This window comes from Geotrypetes seraphini, chromosome 11 (genome assembly GCF_902459505.1).
Source record: "Geotrypetes seraphini chromosome 11, aGeoSer1.1, whole genome shotgun sequence".
NCBI lineage: Eukaryota > Metazoa > Chordata > Amphibia > Gymnophiona > Dermophiidae > Geotrypetes > Geotrypetes seraphini.
The window spans coordinates 46279713-46292241 of NC_047094.1; the positions used below are offsets into that span (position 1 = coordinate 46279713).

The 12529-nt window shown below is 45.3% G+C and overlaps 1 protein-coding gene across 3 annotated transcripts in view; it reads right to left on the reverse strand.

Moving 5' to 3' along the window:
• The window catches only part of RHBDF1 (rhomboid 5 homolog 1), a 257292-nt gene that overhangs the window by 127155 nt on the left and 117608 nt on the right, over positions 1-12529 (reverse strand). For all 3 annotated transcript variants that reach the window (XM_033963580.1, XM_033963579.1, XM_033963585.1), the window contains exon 2: positions 3220-3355. In XM_033963580.1, coding sequence (XP_033819471.1) covers positions 3220-3333 — 114 coding nt within the window. In that variant the 5' untranslated portion in view covers positions 3334-3355. The remainder of the gene's footprint in view (positions 1-3219; positions 3356-12529) is intronic.

Here is a 12529-nt window from a genome sequence, read left to right on the forward strand (position 1 = left end):
GATTTATGTTAGGGGGTTTATGTTAGAACATGCTCCCTGAACAGATTCGGATAGTTCTGGATGTCGGACGGACTTCTACGGTCTTTGTCCCATATATAACAAGACAGATCGGGATAGGCTGGAGTTAGCTTTGATGGTGAATTCATCACTGGGGCAATGTGGCTAATGTCAGATGGGCTTCTATGCAGAGAATGACATGGGATAAATTTGTCCCTGTCCCCATGGGAGCTATCTCCATCTCCATTCTGTTCCCGCAAGTTCGGTCCGTTTCCCTACCCCATTCCTGTAAGCTCTGTCCTTATCTGCACAAGCCTCGAACACTTATGATTTTAAAAAGTGTTTGAGGCTTGTGCAGATGAGGCCAGAGCTTGCAGGGATGGGCAGGGACAGAACTGATGGGGACAGGATAGGAATGGAAATAGCTCCTGCAGGGACAGGAACAAATTTGTCCTCGTGTCATCCTCTGCTTCTATGGTCTGTGATCTGTATATATGGCAAGACAGATCAAGAGTAAGTACATGTATTTTATACCACATTCATATCGTCCCAGTACAGGTCTTGTTTATCACCGGGGGGAGGGGGGGCGAGAGGAGCACATCTTATAAGGTGATTTGGGAAGGGCTTTGATAAGAGTTACAGGATGGTTAGGATAGGCTAGAGTGGGCTTCAATGGCAACTCCAGTAGTGGGAACCTAAAGACCGTACCAGGCGAGCTTCTATGGTCTATTGCCCAGAAATATTAAAGAAAAGACAATTTAACCATGAATATACTGTATAATGGGTATGACTATTGGGCAGACTGGATGGACCCTTCAGGTTTTTATCTGCTGTCATTTACTATACACTAGAGCAGACAAGGGCAACTCCGGACCTCGAGGGACGGAATCCAATAGGGTTTTCAGGATTTCCTCAATGAATATGCATGAGATCTATTTGCATGTACTGCTTTCAATGCATATTCATTGGGGAAAACCTGACTAGATTCCAGCCCTCAAGGATCGGAGTAGCCCATGTCTGTACTAGAGCAACTTAGCAAGTAGAATGAATAATTACTGGTTGATGATTTGGGCACTGTTGGGCAGACTGGAAGGACCACGTATGTCTTTATCTGTCATCATTTACTATGGATCTTTAAACTGAAGAGTGAATGAATGAATGGAAGAGCTGGAGGCAGTGGTGTTAGCAAGGGTAAGAGGTGCCCCTCCCCAGCCCTCCTCTCGCCCCACCTCCCCTTCCAAGAATCCCCCTACTGCATGCACGCCCTCCTTTCCCTTCTCCCATGAGCAGCAAGAACTTCAAGGTGCTCCTTGCGGCCCCGTAGTGTCTCCCGCTGACATCATTTCCTAAGCGCGGCACCTAGAAGTCACGTTGCTCATGGTGTTGAACAACTCCAGGTAAGGGGGAAGGGAAGGGTGGGGAGTGCATGTGGTGAGGAGAGGAGTGGGAAGAGGTTGGGCGGAGAGGAGGATGGGTGCCGGCACCCCCACCAACATGGCACCCAGGGCGGACTGCCCCCCTCCTTACTATGCCACAGGCTGGAGGATGTGGTAATTAGTAGGAGTATGATGAGGTTGAATCTAAGATTGTGTTATATTAGTAAAATGTGTATGTTTTCTTGTAATCCACCTAGAAACTAACTGTTAGAGCAGAATAAAAATGTAATAAATAAATATATATAGCCGTCAGTCCATAACCCTACTCCCCACAGCCCACTAACTCTGCCAGCAGATTAACCGTTCCCCTTAACTGTATCCATGACATCCTGTTTGTCAGTCTTGGCTGTTTAGACTGTAAGCTCTTTTGAGCAGGGACTGTTTTCTTAATTGTGACTCTACACAGCGCTGCATACATCTGGTAGCGCTATAGAAATAATTAATAGTAGTATTGTGAAGAGTTTCAGTCTTTGGGAAGCAGAGATGAGATTGTGATGTCATAATGCCTCATTCCACCAATAAGAGCCAACCTCATTAGTGATGTCACAATGGCTTGATTGTCCTGTACTCCCCACTGCCCACCAACCCAGCCAGAAGATTAACCCATTCCTCTTAACTGTATCCATGAATCCTGTTTGTCTGTCTTGTCTGTTTAGATTGTAAGCTCTTTTGAGCAGGGACTGTCTTCTTTGTGATTCTGTACAGTGCTGCGTATGTCTGGTAGCGCTATAGAAATAATTAATAGTAGTAGTAGTAGTAGTAAGTAAATGTTGCCATAGTGCCATTCCTCCAATGCAAACCGCACCCTTATGTTTTCATAAGAAGCATATCCTATATAATAAAACGCTAGCCGCGCATGCGCACTCAGACCTGCGTGATCTGTAATCCCTGATCCGTGATCTGTAGGTCCGTGGCCAGAGTGCGTATGCGGCGGCTAGACAAAGCGGGAGAAACAGACTCGAGCGCTGTGGCCGACTCAGGATGGGAGGATGCGCCGCAGCAAAGTGCTGCACAGGTACTGGAGGGGGAGAGACATATCGCTTCTGCACATACCGGTACAAACCTCCCTCCAGTGTTGGCAGCCGCAGCACGTTAAACAGGCTGCTTCGCAACTTTCTCCTGCAGTTGAGTCCCTCTGCCGCATCACTAATGATGTCATCAATGACGCGACAGAGACTCAACGGCACAAGAAAGCCGCGAACCAGCCTGTTTAGCGTGCTGCGGCTGCCAACGCTGGAGGGAGGTTTGTTATTAAAGTCATCTCGCCGGGAGGGTCGCAGAGTCAGCGGGGGTTGGGCTGAGAGGGGAGAGAAGCGTCTGCCTCGGGTACTTCAGGCAGCAGCAGCGTTTACAATTCGTTGCTGTTGCGGCTTCAGGCCTTCCTCTCTGGCCGGTCCTGCCTACTTCCTGTTTTCATGAACACAGGACCCGCCAGAGAGGAATACCTGAAGCCAGCAACAGCAATGAATTGTGAATGCTGCTGTTGCCCGATGAAGTAGTTGAAGGAGGAAAGTGAGCAGAGGGGGAGAGAATGGCTTGGAGGGAAGAACAGATGGCAAGGCATGGAGGGAAGGAGGAAGGTATGCCAGACCAAGGGAAAAGGAAAGAGGAGATGGAGAGAGGCCATATGGGACAGAGAGAGAGGGGGCGGACACTGGATGGAAAGAGAAGAGAGGGCAGTGAATGGAAGGGGCAACATAGAGGGTGAACAGTATTCTAGCACCCGTTAATGTAACGGGCTTAATGACTAGTTGTACATAAGACAGTAAAGTGCCATGTCTCATACTTGGACAAAGACTGGTTCTTCAGGTGGTGGGACCAGAACTGGTATGTCAAGTTTCAGCCACGGGGGCTTCTTCCTTTGCAGACTGCTAGTGCTGTCCCGGCGTACTTCTGACATCTTGGATTCTCCAACCACAGACCTAGCAGAAAAACATCAGAACAGGTTCAGGTTCAAGTTCATTTTATTTATATACCATCAATATACCATAAGAACATAAGAGTTGCCATACAGGACAGACCAAAGGTCCATCATGCCCAGTATTCAGTTTCCAACAGTGGCCAATTCAGGTCACAAGTACCTGGCAAGATCCCAAAGAGTAAAACCGGCTTATCCTAGGAATAAGCAGTGGATTTCCTCAAGTCATCTCAATAATAGCTTAAGGACTTTTGTTTTGGGAAATTACCCAAACCTTTTTTAAACCCTGCTAATCTAACTGCTGTCTCTGGCAACGAAGTCCAAATTACATGCTGAGTGACAAAATATTTTCTCTGGCTTGTTTTAAACTTTAGTAGCTTCATCACATGACCCCTAGCCCTAGTATTTTTGGAAAGAGTAAACAAGTGATTCACATCTACCCTTTCCACTCCACTCAGTATTTTATAGACCTCCATCATATCTCCCCTGAGCCGTTCTTCTCCAGGCTGAAGAGCCCTAGCTGCTCTAGTCTTTCCTCATAGGAAAGTCATCCCAAAATCTAAGTGGTTTACAATATGTATAAAAAGGAAAATGTTTAAAAAGGGTAATAATACATTTATCAGTCAAAGGAAGAGTCTGAGGAGTAAATATAATTCTAAACAAAAGGGGAAAATAGGGAGGGGAAAAAAAACAATCTTGCCAAGTGAGGCTGTGATTGTGACTGGAGATGGTATTACAGATGATAAGAGTATGAAAATCAATAATGGTCACTAGAATTGGGAAAAGCAAAATAATAGGTTTTGAGTTAAGATTTAAATTTTTCAAATGAATGTTCAAGTCTTAAGGAAAAGGAAAGATCATTCCATAGAGTAGAAGCAACTAAGCTGAAACAAACTGATCTAACAATAGCCTTACTGGGTCAGACCAATGGTCCATCTAGCCCAGTATCCCATCTTCAAGGAACCCAATCCAAGTCACAAGTACCTAGCAAAAACCCAAATTGTAGCAGCATTCTATGCAGGGCAAGCTGTGGCTTCCCCCATGTCTGCCTCAATAGCAGACTACGTACGGCCTTTCCTCTAGAAACTTGTCCAAACCTTTTTTAAAACCAGCTACATTAATCACTCTTTTTTTTTTAAATTTCTTTATTCTTTTTCAAACTTACATCAAGTGCACAAAAAGAACAACATGAAATACTATCATATAACACTTGAACATCATACATTATATTCTTAATATGTAAATTAATTAAAAACCCTCCCCCCTCCCATCTTTCTATCCAATCATTAAAACTATCATATTCCTTCAAAATTTCAATTTCGCTACATCTTATCTTCCAATCCCCCCCACCCCCCTATGTATATTATCAAAGAAAAATGATGCCTATTCACTACAAAAATCAACCATCGGTCTCCATATCTTTAAAAAAATTTTTATAACTTCCTTTCTGTATTGCAATTGCTCTTTCCATCTTGTAAATATGATACAGGGAATTCCACCAAAACGTATAATTGAGATTACTATAATTTTTCCAGTTGTTAGTAATATGTTGCATAGCAACACCCGTCATTATCATCAAAAGCTTATTGTTATGTGCTGATAATTGACTTTTTTTCCTCATAGACATACCGAACAGAACAGTATCATATGATATTTCCACATGATTTTCCAATAAGCAATTTATTTGAGACCAAATTGAATTCCAAAAATTCCTAATGCAGGGGCAATAAAAAAATTAGATGATCCAATGTCCCTACTTCAAGATTACAGTGCCAGCATCTATTAGATTTAGAGCTATCCAACTTTTGTAAACGAACTGGGGTCCAAAAAGCTCTATGTAATAAAAAGAACCAAGTTTATCTCATAGATGCTGACATTGTACATCTCATTCTCCAAGACCAAATTCGTGGTCATTGAGAAGCAGAAAAATTATGCTTAATGCGTTCCAGAGCCTAACTATTCTCTGAGTGGAAAAAATACTTCCTCCTATTGGTTTTAAAAGTATTACTCAGTAACTTCAAATGTCCCCCTAGTCTTTGAAAAATAATGCAGTAAAAAAATCAATCCACTTGTACCCGTTCTGAAACACCACTCAGGATTTTGTAGACTTCAATCATATCTCCCCTCAGCCATCTCTTTTCCAAGCTGAAGAGCCCTAACCTCTTCAGTCTTTTCTCATACGAGAGGAGTTCCATCCCCTTTATCATCATGGTTGCTCTTCTTTGAACCTTTTCTAGTGTTGCTATATCTTTTTGAAATGAGACCAGAAATGAACGCAATACTCAAGGTGAGGTTGCACCATGAAGCGATACAGAAGCATTATAACATTCTTAGTCTTGGTTACCATCCCTTTTTTAATAATTTCTAGCATCTTGTTTGCTTTATTGGCCGCCACCACAAATTGGGCGGAAGATTTCAGCGTATTGTCCACAATGACACCCAGATCTTTTTCTTGAGCGCTGACCCCCAAGGTGGACCCTAGCATCCAGTAACTATGATTTGGATTACAGGCAGTCCCCGGGTTAAGAACGAGTTCCGTTCTTTTAAACCATTCTTAAGTTGAATTTTTATGTAACTCGGATCCTGTACAGTACACAGTCTATAAAAACATTAAACATTAAAGAAACAGTCCTCAAAACAAAGTACCACCACATTCAACATTTCTCCCTCTCTCATCTGTACCTTATGCCTCTCCCTGCACCATGTCCAATATTTATTTCTCCCTCCCTATGCCCAACAATTCACCTCTTTTTTCATTTCTGCATGTGCACTGTCTCTCTTTTCCTCTCACTCAGGCACCCATGCCCAACAATTCTCCCTTTTTATTCCCTCCCCCACCTCAGCATCTCTTTCCCTCACTCCCTCCATTGTTGCATCCTATCTCTCAAGTTCATGCTCCCTCACTCATTTCTTTGTCCAAAGTTTGTGCTCCCTCCCTTCCTTCTGTGTCCCAACGCAACCCTGTGCCAAACACGCCCCTTCTTCTTCCCTTCTGATCCAAAGGCGAACCTCCTCCTCCCTTCCATGTCCCAACGCTCCCCTCATCTTTCCCTCTGTTCTGCGTCCCAAATTCGTGCTTCCTGCAGGTGTTTACCTCCTCTGGATAGCTCCCTCCCCCATCACAGTTCTCTTTGCAAAGCCTGCACGTGGCTAACTGGCAGCCTAACCCTTCATTCCTCCTGCACGTGTTTACCTCCTCTGGCCGGCTCTCTCCTCCCAGTGGCACTTCTGTTCACGAAGCCGCAGCTGCTCTGACGTGAGGGAAGGCTTCCAGGTCAGCCACGAGCCTCGTGCTGGAACCAGAGGCCACAACTTCATGAAGAGAACTGCCATTGGGAGGAAAGAGGCAGCCAGAGGAGGTAAACACCTGCGGGAGGCATGAAGGGGCTGCCGAGTCAGCGGTGAGCCGCGGCTTTGCAAAAAGAACCGCAATGGGTTGAAAATCCTTGATGGAGGTTATCCCAACTGTTTTTGAAAATGTCTCTCTTTAGGTCTTCTAATGATTTACCGTACTTCTATTACATATATTCCTTTAAAAAATATTTTCTTATCCTGCCTGGTGAATGCCCAGTAGGGCTAGTGGAATGTCACAGATAGAGAATGATATGGGGACAAATGTTTCCCCGTGCCCATGGGAACTCACTTTCCCTTCCCACCCCCATGAGATTTTTTTTCCTGTCCCTGCCCCATTTCTGCAAGCTCCATCCTCATCTGCATAAGCCTCAAACACTTTAAAATCATAAATATTCAAGGCTTGTGCAGTTAAGGCAGAGCTTACAGGAACGGGACGGGGAGAAGCGACAAAACTCACAGGGACAGGACGGGGAAACTGATTTCCTGAGGGGACAAATTTGTCCCCATTTCATTCTCTAGCCACAGAGTAGTCAATTAGGCAGATAAGTCATCCAACTGACAAACTGGAGAAAGCCAGCAGTGCAAAACGAATGGAAAGAAGGCCAGTAAATGTATCACTACTCGTAGTTTCAGGCTATGTCATGTTCTCTGTTCCAGCTGGAATGAGGCCAGTGTAAGGTTATCACCTGATGACTCTGTAGGAATGTGATCTATATATAGCTTGAAGAGGCACCTAGGCAAATAATGAACTGTGACACAGGCTTGCTAGAGAGGGCATCAGTCACTCAAGAGGCACTAGAACTTTTCTGACTAAAAGTTTAAAAACACAACGCTAGAGGGAGACAACTGATCGGACATTGGAGCTGTAGTGGCAGCTATACCATTTTCATCGCAGTATGGCATTAAGTGACAGAGTTGGTCTCTCGGGTGTCAGGGACCAGCAGTCATGGCACTTTTAACAACATAGGCAGAGAGGGGATGTGAAAGGAAAGGTTAATACATCTCTTGAAAAGGTAATAAAACGTCCTTCTACACATACAAGCTGAAAACGGTGCTTGAACCTCCTCTTCTTTAACTTTACGAGCACTAAAGTTTAATGGAGCAATTTTCTAAGCTGGCGCCTATAGGTACATACACTTGGGCATGTCAAAGGCACCAATGATTGATAGTAGGCACCTATGTACACTAGGCATGATTCTATAAGGTAGCACCTAATTAGCTTAGCGGCCTAACTGCAAGGGGTGTGCACATGGATGGATTATGGGCATAAGAATAGCCATAATGGATCAGACCAATGGTCAATTTAGCCCAGTTTCCTGTTACCAACAGTAGCCAATCCAGGCCACAAGTACCTGACCAAAAATCCATATACTACTGCGTTTCCCTGAAAATAAGACACTGTCTTATATTAATTTTGGGCCCAAAAAAGGCACTAGGTCTTATTTTCAGGTAGGTCTTATTTTTTTTCATGTACAATGATCATCTCTCCCTTCCTCTCCTCCACCCCAATACTTCCTATTTCCTTTCCTCCCCTCTCACCCATTCCCTTGTGCAGTGTCATTCTATCCCTCCCTCCCATCCCCCTGTGCAGCAGAACCCTTGCAGCTTCTATCCCTCCCATCCCTCCCTCCCATCCCTTGTGCAGCAGAACCCTTGCAGCTTCTATCCCTCCCATCCCTTGTGCAGCAGAACCCTTGAAGCTTCTATCCCTCCCTCCTTCCCATCCCCCTGTGCAGCAGAACCCTTGCAGCTTCTATCCCTCCCATCCCTCCCTCCCATCCCTTGTGCAGCAGGGCCTTTGAAGCTCCAAGGATGAACTCATAATACCAGCTCCGTAGATATCAATGGAAGTACAGACTGGAACAGTTCATCCGGTCTATTATCCCACTTTTCTTGTCTTCCCTTTTGTTTGACTGTTCCAAGGACAGCATCATGGACTTCCTGTAACTGTGAAATAATAAATCATGCTGTCAAGCCAGCAATTCCTACATGCTCTGGTTGCGAATTGTAAGTTTTAAAAGACCCTTCCTCTCCCCTTCTCCCCACATGAGTATATTTTCCCTGTATCATGTCCAGTGCCTCCCACCGTTGCAAAAACTGGTATCATAAGATATACTCAAAATACACCACCACTAACTCTTCAGATCCCGACCTGCCCTGAGACTCAGACCAGGTTCATGCAAATGTTATCGATCTTCCACTCCCTGAGGACATTCCAGCCAACCACAAAACAAAGGATATTCAGACTGGGACAGGAAGGAACTCACATTGCCCAAAGGTTCACCTGAAACTGAAAACATCCCTCTAACTAATGACTGTGACACAAAGGAGCTTGAACAGGAAGGTGTATATAAATATCTAGGAGTGGAGGAAGAAACAACCAATCCAGCACAAATTCTTCTTTAATTCTATCCTCTATAATAAAACCCTAAGCGCGCATGCGCACTTACAATTTTGTGATCCCTGCCGCTGTAATTTGTGACTCCTTTGCCGTGTTCGATTTGCAACGCGTGCAGCGGTTTGAGCGGCACCGAGAGCAATGGCAGGAGGGTGTCCTTCGGCGAAGCGGACAGGGTGCGGGTGCTGCGAGGCATTTGGCTGCTACTGCTGCACAGGGAAGTGGAGGGGGAGAGTGAAAGGGAAAGGGGGCTGCTTTGTGGGGGGGAGGAGTGTGCTGGGAACAGGCAGCAATCTTGGTTTGCTCGGGGGGAGAGACAGAAGGGGGCCCACGGAGAGACAGGCAGACATGGCACAACAGAGGGAGATAGGCAGGCAGGGGGCCAGGAAGAGAGACAGACAGAAAGAAAGACAGACAGGGAAGTAAAGGGGGAGAGGGGGCTGCATTGGGGGGAGGGGTATGCTGGGGGCAGGCAGCAATCTTGGTTTGTTGGGGGGGAGAGACAGAAGGGAGCCACGGAGAGACAGGCAGGCATAGTGCAACAGAGAGAGATAGGCAGGCAGGGGGCCAGGGAGAGAGACAGAAAGAAAGACAGACAGACACATCTATTTTAGCACTCGTTAATGTAATGGGCTTAAAGGCTAGTATTTATAATATTCACAAAAATACAATCAAAAACACTTGATCAGAAAAGTGATTAGCAACAATTACAGCATAGACAGAAGCAACATAAAGTTATTTTAAACACATTTTAACCCTTACTAGCCATCAATATGGAAACAGATATCAGGCATAAAATAAAGGAATTAGAACATAAGAACATAAGAACATAAGAACTGCCATCTCCGGATCAGACCCATGGTCCATCGAGTCCGGCGATCCGCACACGCGGAGGCCCAGTCAGGTATACACCTGATGTAGTTTTACCACCCATATCCCTCTATGCCTCTCATAAGGAGATGTGCATCTAATTTGCCTTTGAATCCTAGCACAGTGGATTCCTTAATAACCTCCTGTGGAAGAGCATTCCAGGCGTTCACCACTCGCTGCGTAAAGCAGAACCTCCTGACATTTGTCCTGGACTTGTCCCCCCTTAGCTTTAAACCATGTCCTCTTGTCCGTGTCACGTTGGACAGTGTAAATAATTTGTTTTTCTGCTCTATTTTATCGATGTCTTTCAGTATTTTGAACGTCTCTATCATGTCCCCTCGCAGCCTCCTCTTCTCAAGGGAGAACAGTCCTAGTTTCTTGAGTCGTTCCTCATATTCCAAGTTCTCCATACCTCTTATTAGCTTCGTTGCTCGTCTCTGCACCCTCTCCAGCAGTTTTATATCCCTCTTTAGTTTGGGAGACCAATGTTGGACACAGTATTCCAAGTGTGGTCTGACCATTGCTCTATAAAGCGGCATTATGACTTTCTCCGATCTGCTCATGATTCCTTTCTTTATCATTCCTAACATTCTGTTCGCTTTCTTTGCCGCTGCCGCATGTAAAGGATGATACCATAGAATCTCAGTTATCTGGCACCCATGGGGATTGGTGGATACTGGATAACTGTTTTTCTGGTTGATTGAGAGTGTGTTAGAAATCCTGTCTAACATACATCTCAATTCCCCCTCCCTCCCACCCCGAAGTACCAATATGGCAACGGTCCTGAGATGCAAAGCCTCCCCCCCTCCTTCAAGCCCCGAAGCAGCAGAAGCAGGTGGCAGTGATGAGCCGCAAATCCTCTCACTCGCTCCCTCCGTTCCTTGTCCAAAGTGGCATTCGGTCAACAGGCTGCTCAGGGCCAGCCCCGGTAGGGCCTTTCCTCTGACATATCGGAATGACCGGGGCCGTCTGCGAGCAGCCTGGTTTGAACGCTGCCTCTTGCTGACTGGCTGCCACTTTTGGGTAAGGAAGGGAGGGCGCGAGGGGGTTTGCAGCTCAGGATCGCTGCCTGCTTCTGCTGCTTCAGGGCTTGAGGGAAGGAGGGGGGTTCTGCATCTCAGGACCTCTGCCACGCTGGTGCTTCTGGGCGGGAGGGAAGGGGTACATGTCTCAGCTGCTTCAGGGCTTGAGTGCTTGAGGGAAGTGGGATGTGCAGCTCAAGACAGCTGCCACACTTTGGGTGCTTTGGGTCAGGAGGGAGGTGGGGTTCTCAACTGAGGACTGTCGTCACTTGTAATGCTTCAGGGCTAGAGGGAGGCAGAGGGATTTGTGGCTCATGACTGCTGCCGCTGATGTTTCAAGGGGCTTCCACCCCTCACCCCTCCGGGTGATTTTTTTTGTCATTTGGATGAGACTGCCGGTTAACTGAGATTCTACTGTAATATATCCCTGGAATTGTTATATCATTTGGAGCAGACACAGAACCTCACTTATCCAGGGGCTGGGCAGCTACACTCTCGCTAGAAAGAAAACATAACTCCATTCCATTTTATCAAATATTTATATAAATGACATAAAAAGCAAAGACACCCACCCCCTACTCCCCAGCTGAAAAACACTGGGCCTTATCAAAAGGAACGGCTTTCTCCTTTTCTGTATGGTGTTGGAAACCTCAGGGAATCTGAATGTGAAAGTTCAAAATGACACAATTTTTAGTTGAAAAGAACATCGTTAGAAGCCAATCAAGTTAGACTCAAGAGCTATAGTTATAAGCAAAGTAACAGAGATAAGAGACTCCCCATCCAACAAACTTGGGAAGCCTGTTCTTTCTCCTCCAGATTCCGAATCTTAGCAGAGGGTAAATCGAATGCCCTGGACAATGGAGAACAGACTCAGGCAGAACTGTTAATTCTAAATTTGCAAAAGAAATCCACAGGGGGTACATATGATATTCTGGGAAAATTCAAGAGTCAGATTTTTCTATACACTGTTTTCGTATGTAGAGTCCAAAAGTTTCAAACAAGCATTCACTCCTTAACTACCCTCATAGCTTCTTCTATCAATAACAGACACCATTTAAGTATCCCTAATTCATGCTCCCCCCCCTTGTACCTTTTGAACATATCCTTAACCTTACTGGCAATGTTCTGAAGATGACTAGCAAGAGAGCATCCCAGAGCTTCAATTTTTTCTAAACAGTCTCAAAATTAAATGTATTTGGCCTTATCAAGGGAGCTATTAATTGTGCTGAAGAACTTTAATGCTCTAGTACTTGCAAGGCCACAGTCTTTCCACTGACATGTAGCAAATTATCAGCAGAAACCAAATCCACAATTGAAGTCTGGGTGACCACACTAGAATCTCTTACACTCTTATGTTCAGCACTGCACTCCTCAATCCAGACCCCCTCCCCCCCAATTCATTCATGCTATTATTTTTATCACCTCCTATCCTACAGTAGGGTCAACATCCTCCACAGTCATGGAAAATACATCAATCTGTTCTTCCTTTCCTCCAATGGTGGGCATGGAAACCTAATTGTTGGCCTGTATGTTC